Source organism: Aspergillus fischeri, genomic scaffold (genome assembly GCF_000149645.3).
Source record: "Aspergillus fischeri NRRL 181 1099437636252 genomic scaffold, whole genome shotgun sequence".
Classification (NCBI taxonomy): domain Eukaryota; kingdom Fungi; phylum Ascomycota; class Eurotiomycetes; order Eurotiales; family Aspergillaceae; genus Aspergillus; species Aspergillus fischeri.
Window position 1 is genome coordinate 1,820,244 of NW_001509768.1, and position 11,850 is coordinate 1,832,093.

General features: G+C 53.1%; 5 protein-coding genes across 5 annotated transcripts; 4 read left to right on the forward strand and 1 right to left on the reverse strand.

The window, feature by feature from the left end:
* Positions 1–330: 330 nt before the first annotated feature.
* Positions 331–3,907, forward strand: NFIA_067930 (bifunctional cytochrome P450/NADPH--P450 reductase; the record flags this gene model as incomplete). The annotated part of the gene is made up of 5 exons (XM_001263520.1): positions 331–451; positions 505–750; positions 801–1,241; positions 1,290–2,279; positions 2,343–3,907. 5 exons carry the CDS (start codon positions 331–333, stop codon positions 3,905–3,907), a joined length of 3,363 nt encoding a protein of 1,120 aa, XP_001263521.1.
* A 400-nt stretch (positions 3,908–4,307) lies between these two features.
* On the forward strand, positions 4,308–6,287 carry NFIA_067940 (endonuclease/exonuclease/phosphatase family protein; the record flags this gene model as incomplete). The annotated part of the gene is made up of 4 exons (XM_001263521.1): positions 4,308–4,983; positions 5,046–5,414; positions 5,465–5,910; positions 5,958–6,287. The coding sequence occupies 4 exons, from the start codon at positions 4,308–4,310 to the stop codon at positions 6,285–6,287; spliced, it is 1,821 nt and encodes a 606-aa protein (XP_001263522.1).
* An 85-nt stretch (positions 6,288–6,372) lies between these two features.
* Positions 6,373–7,062, reverse strand: NFIA_067950 (uncharacterized protein; the record flags this gene model as incomplete). The annotated part of the gene is made up of 1 exon (XM_001263522.1): positions 6,373–7,062. The coding sequence occupies one exon, from the start codon at positions 7,060–7,062 to the stop codon at positions 6,373–6,375; it is 690 nt and encodes a 229-aa protein (XP_001263523.1).
* A 1,405-nt stretch (positions 7,063–8,467) lies between these two features.
* NFIA_067960 (aldo/keto reductase) lies at positions 8,468–9,682 on the forward strand (the record flags this gene model as incomplete). The annotated part of the gene is made up of 6 exons (XM_001263523.1): positions 8,468–8,683; positions 8,734–9,035; positions 9,088–9,172; positions 9,221–9,276; positions 9,321–9,466; positions 9,513–9,682. 6 exons carry the CDS (start codon positions 8,468–8,470, stop codon positions 9,680–9,682), a joined length of 975 nt encoding a protein of 324 aa, XP_001263524.1.
* A 566-nt stretch (positions 9,683–10,248) lies between these two features.
* Positions 10,249–11,773, forward strand: NFIA_067970 (putative MFS transporter; the record flags this gene model as incomplete). The annotated part of the gene is made up of 3 exons (XM_001263524.1): positions 10,249–10,398; positions 10,446–10,582; positions 10,630–11,773. The coding sequence occupies 3 exons, from the start codon at positions 10,249–10,251 to the stop codon at positions 11,771–11,773; spliced, it is 1,431 nt and encodes a 476-aa protein (XP_001263525.1).
* Between the last annotated feature and the right edge of the window lie 77 nt (positions 11,774–11,850).

Sequence of the window (11,850 nt, forward strand, 5' to 3'; positions counted from 1 at the left end):
CAACCCTTGCAACAAGTGTCTATGACATAACCACATCAAGATGGTGCATACCATCCTCGGTACTTCTTTTGTTCTCAAGCATAGGGAGCTGTTTTTGCGATTTAATCCAAAACTCTGATGCATCTAAATCTCACGTGCGGTCGTCGATCGCCAGCAATACGTGCAGTTGAGAGGGATTTAAATCCTTCGAACCCCTCTTTGCGCCACCATGTCTTGACTTTTATCCATTTTCCAAACCAGCTTGTATAGGAATTTCATCAAATCTGAGACTATCAGTGACGTTTCAGTTTACTCCCATGATTCCGAAGTTTTTGTGATACCTCACGCACCATGAGCGAGTCGAAGACGGTCCCCATTCCAGGGCCCAGAGGAGTGCCTCTGCTGGGAAACATTTATGATATCGAGCAAGAGGTGCCTCTGAGAAGTATTAATCTGATGGCCGATCAATATGGTTCGTCGTCATGGCTTAACCTTCCCGATTTCTCTCCAGCTAACCTTCACAAGGCCCTATCTACCGACTGACAACGTTTGGCTGGTCCAGAGTATTCGTCAGCACCCACGAACTCGTCGATGAAGTCTGCAACGAAGAGCGATTCACCAAGGTCGTCACAGCGGGGTTGAATCAGATTCGAAACGGAGTTCACGATGGCTTGTTCACGGCCAATTTCCCCGGGGAGGAAAACTGGGCGATTGCCCATCGTGTGCTCGTGCCGGCCTTTGGACCTCTGTCCATTCGAGGCATGTTTGACGGTATGGTGCCTGATCAACCGTGGCTTGTGCTTCTCTGACATGACAGTCAGAAATGTACGATATCGCGACGCAGCTCGTCATGAAATGGGCGCGACAAGGACCGACCGTTCCGATTATGGTGACCGATGATTTCACCCGATTGACCTTGGACACCATTGCCCTTTGCGCGATGGGAACCCGTTTCAATTCTTTCTACCACGAAGAGATGCATCCTTTTGTCGAGGCCATGGTGGGCCTGTTGCAAGGATCCGGTGACCGGGCTCGCCGACCCGCGCTGCTCAACAATCTGCCCACGAGTGAGAATGCCAAGTATTGGAACGACATTACCTTTCTACGGAACCTAGCGCAGGAATTGGTTGAAGCGCGGAGGAAGAATCCCGAGGATAAGAAGGATCTCTTGAATGCGCTGATCTTGGGGCGTGATCCCAAGACTGGCAAGGGCTTGACCGATGAGTCGATCATTGACAATATGATCACATTCCTGATTGCTGGTATGTCCTGTACCAATTTACTTCTAACGCTCTAGCTGACGATACTAGGTCACGAAACGACATCCGGCCTGCTCTCCTTCCTATTCTACTACCTGCTGAAAACCCCCCATGCATACAAGAAAGCGCAAGAAGAGGTTGACTCTGTCATTGGACGGCGGAAGATCACTGTGGAGGATATGTCCAAGTTGCCGTATCTCAATGCTGTGATGCGGGAGACGCTGCGTCTGAGGTCTACAGCCCCTCTGATTGCTGTACATGCACACCCCGAGAAAAACAAGGAGGACCCCGTTACCCTGGGAGGTGGCAAGTATATATTGAACAAGGATGAGCCCATTGTGATCATCCTGGACAAACTGCACCGCGACCCCCAGGTCTATGGGCCCGATGCAGAAGAGTTCAAGCCGGAGCGAATGCTGGACGAGAACTTTGAAAAGCTTCCCAAGAACGCCTGGAAGCCGTTCGGCAACGGGATGCGTGCCTGCATCGGCCGCCCTTTCGCCTGGCAGGAAGCTTTGCTGGTAGTGGCTATCCTGCTGCAGAACTTTAACTTTCAGATGGACGATCCCAGCTACGATCTTCACATAAAGCAGACGCTCACCGTCAAACCAAAGGACTTCCATATGAGAGCAACTCTGAGGCATGGACTGGATGCTACCAAACTCGGCATCGCCCTGAGCGGCACCGCGGACAGTGCGCCGCCTGAGAGCTCGGGAGCCGCGAGCAGGGTTCGCAAGCAAGCCGCTCCTCCGCCTGGTCAGCTCAAGCCGATGCACATCTTCTTTGGAAGCAACACAGGAACGTGCGAGACGTTTGCGCGCAGATTGGCCGACGATGCCGTGGGATATGGATTTGCTGCCGACGTCCAGTCCCTGGATTCCGCCATGCAAAATGTTCCGAAAGACGAACCGGTGGTGTTCATTACGGCATCATACGAAGGTCAACCGCCCGATAACGCTGCTCACTTTTTCGAATGGCTCAGCGCCTTGAAGGAAAATGAGCTCGAGGGTGTTAATTATGCCGTGTTTGGCTGTGGTCATCGTGAGTTACCTATCTTCCCCTTCAGGCTATGACCTGAACTATACAGTTGCTAAGTTTAGGTAGACGATTGGCAGGCTACCTTCCATCGCATCCCCAAAGCGGTCAATCAGCTCGTCGCGGAGCATGGAGGAAACCGGTTGTGTGATATTGGGCTAGCCGATGCCGCCAACTCGGACATGTTCACCGACTTTGACTCATGGGGCGAGTCCGCCTTCTGGCCTGCAATCACATCCAAGTTTGGAGGTGGAAAGTCCGACGAGCCTAAATCGTCGTCCAGTCTCCAGGTAGAAGTCAGTACGGGAATGCGCGCCTCGACCCTTGGTCTTCAGCTCCAGGAGGGATTCGTGGTTGACAACCAGTTGCTTTCAGCACCCGACGTCCCGGCTAAGAGAATGATTCGATTCAAACTGCCTTCGGATATGAGCTACCGATGTGGGGACTACTTGGCTGTGCTGCCCGTGAACCCGAGCAGCGTCGTCCGCCGGGCCATTCGACGTTTCGATCTTCCCTGGGATGCCATGCTCACAATCCGCAAACCGAGCCATGCCCCCAAAGGCTCCACCTCGATTCCCCTCGACACGCCCATTTCGGCTTTTGAACTCCTCTCCACCTATGTGGAACTCTCTCAGCCGGCCTCTAAGCGCGACCTGACCGCACTGGCAGACGCCGCCGTCACCGACGCCGACGTGCAAGCTGAGCTACGCTATCTCGCGTCCAGTCCCACCCGATTCACCGAGGAAATCGTCAAGAAACGGATGAGTCCCTTGGATTTGCTGATCCGGTACCCTTCAATCAAGCTGCCCGTTGGTGATTTCTTGGCCATGCTCCCACCCATGCGGGTGCGTCAATACTCCATCTCCTCTTCTCCCCTGGCGGATCCCTCCGAATGCTCGATTACGTTTTCTGTGCTCAACGCGCCGTCTCTGGCGGCGGCATCGTTGCCGCCGGCCGAGCGAGCGGAAGCTGAGCAGTACATGGGAGTCGCCTCCACCTACTTGTCCGAGCTGAAGCCGGGCGAGCGTGCCCACATCGCCGTGCGGCCGTCTCATTCCGGCTTCAAGCCGCCGATGGATCTGAAGGCGCCAATGATTATGGCGTGCGCGGGAAGCGGACTTGCGCCCTTCCGCGGGTTTATCATGGACCGCGCCGAGAAGATCCGGGGCAGACGCAGCTCGGTCGGAGCTGATGGCCAGCTTCCCGAGGTTGAACAGCCCGCCAAAGCTATACTGTACGTGGGCTGCCGGACTAAGGGCAAGGATGACATCCACGCAGCCGAGCTTGCCGAGTGGGCTCAACTTGGCGCTGTGGACGTGAGGTGGGCGTACAGCCGGCCCGAGGACGGGTCCAAGGGCCGTCATGTGCAGGATCTGATGCTGGAGGACCGTGAAGAATTGGTCAGTCTGTTTGACCAGGGCGCTCGGATCTATGTGTGTGGCAGCACGGGCGTAGGGAACGGGGTGCGCCAGGCCTGCAAGGACATTTACCTGGAGAGGAGACGCCAATTGCGACAGGAGGCACGGGAACGTGGCGAGGAAGTCCCTGCAGAGGATGACGAGGATGCTGCGGCGGAGCAGTTCTTGGATAATCTGAAGACAAAGGAGCGATACGCAACGGATGTATTTACTTAGCGATGTATATCAGCCACAATTCTGCCAGTCTTGTCACATGCTAGACTCGGAATGATCTTCAGGTCCCAGCAGTCTCTCTCAATCCTATCGCCGTGAACATGCTGTAGACTAGGTGATGTTGTAGGCCTCATTAGCGTGCTTGGCTGCAGCTTGGCTCTACAACGTGGACTTCATCAGCGACTGTTACTGGTGCAAATGGCCGGGATATTTAGATTGTCCTGGAATTAATCTACCTCTCTCCTGACGATAGTCGAGTTTAATATCTGTATCCAAGACAACTGCTCCGGACTGCGCCGGCAATTGACCCCTCACGATTCCGAGTATAAAACATGCGCCAGTCTCAAGTCTCGATCCTCCACAATCTTTCCAAAAGGAGGAAACTTCTGTGGAATTCAATAAAATGAAGATAAAAGCAACCTCCCTCTTCCTCTGCGTCTCGGCGCTCGTTTCCTCAACATCCGCCCTCACCATCAGCCAAATCAACGGAAACAAATACCTCTCGCCCTACGCCGGCAAAACCGTCTCCAACATCCAAGGCCTGGTAACAGCCAAGGGTCCCTCCGGCTTTTATCTACGGTCAACAACCCCAGACGACGACGACGCCACCTCGGAATCCATCTACGTCTACGGCAGCACCACCGTCTCCAAAGTCTCCGTCGGCGACATCATCTCCCTTTCGGGGAAAGTCTCCGAGTACCGCTCCTCGGCCTCATACGTATATCTAACGGAACTCACCTCGCCATCTGCCATCTCCGTCGTCTCGAGCGGGAATGCCGTCGTGCCCGTGGTGGTAGGCAAGGGCGGCCGGGCCCCGCCTACGGAGCAGTTCTCCGCGCTGGACGGCGGGGATGTGCTTGCTGTGCCGAATAATATGAGCACAATCAGCAAGACGAATCCGGTGCTAAGGCCGGGGAAGTACGGGATGGACTTTTGGGAGAGTTTGAGCGGGGAGTTGGTGAGGGTGTCGAATGTAAGGGCGATTTCGAGGCCGAACTCCTATGGGGATACATGGGTGCTCGGGGATTGGGAGGTGAGTGGGGAGAATGAGAGGGGTGGGTTGACGATGCGGGAGAAGGGTATGCATTCTCTTCAGATATTTTATGCTATGAAGCTGGGCGAGGCTGATGAGTGTATCTAGATTCGAACCCCGAGGCTGTCATTGTTGGGTCGCCGCTGGATGGTAGTAAGAATCCTACCGATACCAAGCTGGGCGATTCGATTGGGGATATCACAGGCGTTATCACGACGGCGTACGGGTACTATGCGCTGCTGCCCCTGACTGCCTTGACTGTTACCGGGTCGAACACGACGGCTGCTGCTCCTACGGATTTGGAGTCGGCTGGAACATGCGGCGGTGTGACGGTTGGCTCGTACAATGTCAATAACCTCGCTCCCAACTCGACGACGCTGCCCAAGATCGCGCAGCACATTGCGCAGTACCTGAAGAGTCCGACGCTGGTTTTTCTGCAGGAAATCCAGGATGATAACGGGCCGACTGATGACGGCGGTATGCTTCCTCTCTGCCTGACTGTGACTATCAGCTAATGCATGCGCCAGTGGTATCCGCCAACAAGACGCTCTCGACCCTCGTGCAGTCCATCGCCGACCAAGGCGGCATCGAGTACTCGTTTGTCGATATTGCCCCGGTCAACAAGGAAGACGGCGGCCAGCCAGGCGGGAACATCCGCGTCGGCTACCTGTATGATCCGTCCGTGATTCGCCTGCGCAACGCCAACCCCGGCTCCAACACTGATGTCAATGAGGTCCTCCCCGGCGCCGAACTCAAGTTCAACCCTGGCCTGATCGACCCGTCCAACGACGCGTGGGAGGACAGTCGCAAGCCGCTAGCCGCAGCCTGGGAAACGCTCGACGGCAAGAACAAGTTCTTCACGGTGAATGTGCACTTCACCAGTAAGGGCGGTGGATCATCGATTGAGGGCGATGCCCGGCCGCCGGTGAACGGGGGCGTTGCCACGCGCAAGGCGCAGGCCAAGCTCGTTGCTGTATGTTGTCCTCATTTTCTAACCTTGAACACTACTAATGAGAAAAGGAATTTACATCGTCCATCCTGGCCGAAGACTCCAGCGCCAAGATCATTGCTTCCGGCGACTTCAACGAATTCGCCTTTGCACAGCCGATTGAAACTTTCCTGGCTGAATCCGGGTTGAAGGATCTCGACGAGGTCGCTGGTATTGCAGCTACGGAGCGGTACACGTATCTGTACGATATGAACTGCCAACAGCTGGACCACATGTTTGTGAGCCCGGCGCTGGCAAAGGGAGCCGAGATGCATCATCTGCACGTCAACACCTGGGTTTCGTACGATGACCAGGCGAGCGACCATGATCCTACGGTGGCGTTGCTGAACGTGTGTAGCTAGTTCATTTCACCTTTCACCTGTATAGCAAGAGCATTTGTCCAGCATGTCTATAACAAGCAAATACATCTATTGTTGGGTACAGGAATCATCCAACAGCCTTAAGCAAAGCAGGATCAATCTCCGGCAACCGAGAATCAGGCTTATAGCACCCATAAAACAAATTACAGCAGAGACACTCCGCCGTGCAATGCCCATACACACCTCCCTGCTTCCTCTTCCCATTAGCCAACGGAATAAACAGTTCCCGCAGAGGCAGACTGCAACACCCACACCGGCGCCCACAGCATCCCCCACGCATCGCACAGGTATACTGGTGCTCCTCCCACGCCAGCGTCTGCCCCTTCTCGTTATGCGTAACCCGCAGGAACTCAAACTCATGGTAGTCGCCCGCCCGGCCTCCCGTCGGAGGCGCCGCCAGGAAACTCTGCAGCGTCTCGAGATGCTCGCGGTATAGACGCTTCAGCGCGGAGATCATCTCGTCGAGGGTTGTGCTGCTGTAGGGCGGTGGATCGGCGCTCTCGCTCTTGCTCTTGCTATCTGGTCTTGTTGTCTGGTTGGCGTTGAGGCTCCGCAGGGCGTTGATGCGCTGGAGGATTGCAAACCCTTTGCTTTGTTCTTTGTGGTACTTTGCTATCCAGTCTTTGTAGGTTTTGGAGTGGTCGGGGGCGGCGGTGGCGTCCGCGGTGGCTTTTTCTTTGAGCTCGGCGCGGGCTTTTTGGATTTGGGAGTGCTCGTAGCGCTTTTTGAGGTCGGCGAGGAGTTTGCCGGGTTCCATTGTTTGTGGTTGAAGAATTATTGTGAGGAGGATTATGAGGATTGTTGTGAGGATCATCGTGTGGATAATAGTGTGAATGTTGTTGCGAGGATTGTCTTGATGTCAAGAGTCAAGTCCTTGTGGTGTCATAATGATCAGTACATTGAGAGGTATAGTGTATGTTATGCCTGAGAGATCGGGTATCCATCTACTGAAGCTATAGGTATCTACTTTTTATCCACACACTTGCACCTACATCGGGTTGATCATCGGAAACCAGGTCCGTCGCTGTTGGCCTTGATACCCTCCGTCTCCATTTACACTGTTCTGAGACAAAGATTAGGTACATACTAGTAGATATTAGCTGTGTCTGTATACTACACCAACAAGCAATGATTTATAGAGGACATCACCGATAGAGTAGATGCAGGACTCAGGAGGCAGCCAATCAGGTTGTGTGATCTTAGATGCAGTGATTGATAAGATTGTCATATCTTATTGGCTGCATTCTATTGATCTCTGTATAGTTGATGCTACATATCTTGATTATTTACTCTGATAATGAGTTTCTCAGGGGTTAATATGGTTGTCTTGATTGTCTCTACAAGTAGTTTATTCACTCCATCAATTCGTAGACATTCCCACTGGAAAGCCCCTTGGATATCATTCGGAAAGCACCCTCCATCTGATATTAGCCTTACTATACGGAGACGTTAGCATGCGGAATGGCCTTGAGTTCTGGGAGTGCCTTTCTTCCAATTCCAAACTTCTTCAGGAATGGTCGAGGGGTATAAAGTGACTGATTTTTTTGAGACAACCTTTCAAGCATTCATGTCGACTATCATACTTCGAGAAGATCTCGATGTCTCTATATGTCACGGAGATGCTAACATAGCACAGCAGAATGAAGTTGATTACCTTCTTGCCTCTCACTGCTATGGCACTGGCTACAACCCAGTCCTTAGATCCCCTCGGACACTTGCCTTTGAAAAGGTGACCTATGTGATACAGTCTTCGGCCCGCCAAGGGAAGATTCTGCTGCTCTGGACTGAGTGTGTACGAGATCCATGTTGCAGATGCGGCGGTGAGTACAATGTGATTCGCGTTGTGAAGAGCATGGCTGATTCTTGCATAGTACTGCCGGCCAGAGTGAGCCCTATGTCATATTGGGGTGAAGCATGTCTGATATTGCACAGTCAGAAGGGCGGGGATTCGTTGCATGTATTCAAACAATCGTTTCTAACTAGTAGAAATGATATGCAGCGACATGTATGTTAATCCTCCTAATGTTGGTCCATGAGATTCCCGCCGGAAATCCCTCGGATTTCACTCCGGAAAAGCACCATCTCCATCGGATATTACCTACTATATAATCCCCTCATAATCATCTAAAAGCCACCATTTTCTGAGTCGTGGAAAAAGTAAAATGGCTCTACCTACGTCCTACCCCCTAAAAACAGGCCATAGCATCCCAGCCATTGGCCTGGGAACATGGCAGTCCAAGCCCAACGAGGTCAAAGAGGCCGTCTGCACAGCGTTAAAAGCCGGATACCGCCACATTGACGCTGCAGCCGTCTACGGCAATGAGAAAGAAGTCGGAGAGGGAATTAGATTGTCTGGTGTTCCCCGAGAAGAGATCTTCGTATGTCGACCGTCACAATTACCCCTGACTACGCTGACTGCTATTGCTAGATCACCAGTAAATTATGGAACACTCACCACGAACCCGAACACGTCGAGGAGGCACTCGATCAAACACTCCGCGATCTTCAAGTTGGCTATATAAATCTCTATCTAATTCATTGGCCGATTTCATTTCGGTATTCGACAACGACAATTCAGCCTGTGGATGCTGAGACCGGGCTGGTCGATGTCATCGACGTTCCGATCAAGGATACCTGGGCTGCGATGGAGAAGCTCGTGGAGAAGGGAAAAGTGCGCTCCATTGGAGTGAGCAATTTCACTCGGCAGAGGATTGAGGAGCTGATGACTACGTATGTTTCCTTACCTTTTTGTCGAGATGAAGGAGCTGATTGCAGTACGTAGGGCTCGTATTCACCCCGCCGTTAACCAGATCGAAGCGCATCCCTATCTCCAGCAGAGGGATTTGCTCGAGTGGTCCAAGCAACAGGTGTGTCTGCATCTTGCAAGCATGGAGTGTACATTAATAACGGAGTAGGGAACCGTGATAACCGCTTACTCGCCTCTGGGGAATAATATCTACAACATCCCTCGGTGAGTATCCTACAACCACACAATACCCACAGCTAACGATCCAGGGCTGTCGATGACCCAACCGTTATTCAGGTCGCCAAAGAGCTAGGCAAAACACCCGCGCAGGTGTTGATCAGCTGGGCCATTCAGCGCGGGACGTCGGTCGTGCCCAAGTCAGTGACCGCGGAGAGAATTAAAACTAATTTCGAGGGTAAGCGTCAACTAAACTAGATGAAGGTACACTACTGACAAGATAGTGTTCGTCTTACCCGAACATGCATTCGAGAGAATCCAGGCGTTGGACCGCCACCAGCGGATGAATTTCCCGGCTAGACTGGGAGTCGATATCTTCGGGGAGGTGGGCGAGGAATCGGTCAGGCAGAGTGCGTTGGAGTGGGCTAGACAGCAGAAGATGCAGGCAAAGTAATTGTAAATAGAATACTCGGTAGATGGTGTATATCCAGTGAATACATCCAGCGGATGTTTCACAGTTCTTGCCATTAAACATACATCTACAGTAACTGGCTCTGCGGTTCTTGGACAGCCCATACGCCTTTTAGCTTACTGGGATATGGTTGGCAAGATTGCTCCAATCAGATATCACAACAATAAGGTAGTAATAATTTCTCCGATAGCCTCTATTCCTCGAGCTGCGACGATTGCTGTATCTTTTCCGACGGATATGGATTCACACGGATATCAATTCGGATAATCGATTAAGCCCTTTGGATCTCCTTGATATCAATGTGTACAAGCTTGACAGCACTCGTATAAGCCCTTGGCATCCCCGCATTCCATTGTTCCTCTCTTGGCCCCGGATATGCATGCTATCGGCCATGTGCCTACTCTGGATACCCCGTGGGATATGCATACCCCAGATCAGCGGGGAGCCAAGACCTGCTTGAACGAAGATATAAAAGCGATCAGGAGATGCCATGCTCTCTTCTTATGGGGCATATCGCCAGATTTTGACAGCACTGAATCACTATCACCATGAGTAACAAAGCCGAAGGGCAGGCCGAGCACATCGACCACTGTGACGAGGTGCTGAAGCCGACTCCTCAGTATGACAAGTTTGGCTCCGCCGCCAAAACCGACCCCAGAGAGATTGCTCTTGTGAAAAAGATTGATCTATACATGATGGTCGGTTTATGCATCAGTATGCTACCTGATCTTGCTGACAGAGGCAGCCCATTCTCTGGCTGATGTACTTTCTCAACTTCCTCGACCGAAACGCCATGGTCAATGGCAAGCTCAACAACCTGTCCAAAGACCTGCATCTTCACGGAACGCAGTACAGCACCTGCGTGAGCATCCTCTTTGTCGGGTGGGCATATCTCCTCTCAAGAAAGAGGCGAACGTTGACGAGTCCAGTTACCTCTTAGGCCAGGTCCCGTCCAACATGCTCCTCAACCGTGTCCGGCCATCGTGGTACATGGCCGGGTTCATGATGGGGTGGGCGATTATCTCTACCCTCACCTGCCTTGTCAAAGACTACCATGGCATGCTCGTATGTCGGCTCTTGCTTGGGATCGTCGAGGCCCCCTTCTATCCGGGGGCGCTCTTCATGATCAGTCTGTTCTATAACCGCAAAGAAGCCACCACCCGCATGGCCGTCCTATACACAGGAAATATGCTGGCAAGTTCATTCTCCGGACTCATCGCCGCGGGCGTCTTTGCCGGACTAGACGGTGTCCACGGCCTGGCCGGCTGGAGATGGCTGTTTCTCATCCAAGGCGTGGCCACGTTCGCCGTGGCCATTGCCGCGTTCTTCCTGCTTCCCAACTCGCCGCTGAAGACTCGGTGGCTGAGCCCAGAGGAGCGCCAGATGGCGTACGACCGGATCGCCCGTGACACCACGCAGAAAGAGAACCGCACGAGCACATGGAAGGGCCTTCGCGAAGCATGCACCGACTACCGCACCTGGCTGTTTGCCCTCCAGTGCAATCTCCACCTGTCCGCCAACGGCTTCAAGAATTTTATGCCAACTGTCGTCAAAACCCTCGGGTTTAACTCGACCATCACCCTCGTCCTCACCTGTCCCCCGTACCTTGTGGCCACATTCGCCTCCGTAATCGTCTCCTGGTCCTCCGGCCACTTCAACGAACGCACCTGGCACATTACCCTCTCCAAGCTGCTAGCAATTATTGGGTTCGCCGTAGCCTGCAGCACCCTCAACATCACAGCCCGCTACTTCGCCATGATTCTCTTCGTGGGGGCAACCTACGGCGTCAACAATATCAACCTCGCCTGGACGGCAGCGACGCTAGGGCAAACCGACGAGAAGAAGGCCGTGGCTATCGCCATCACCAACACATTAGGGAATCTGGCGAGCGTGTACACGCCCTATCTCTGGCCGGATTCGGATGCGCCGCGCTTCTCCAAGGCCATGTACTGCAGCATTGGGTTCTCAGCGGGTGTGATAGCGACTGCTTGGGTGCTGCGGTGGATTCTCATGCGGGCGAATCGGCGCATCCGGGCTATGGACTCGGAGGCGATCAATTTCTATGCTTATTAGCGGTTGGCAAGAATTGGAGGATAGTAGTTGCTTTCATTCTGATATAACCTGATAATCAGAGGTTAGGAAGATATCAA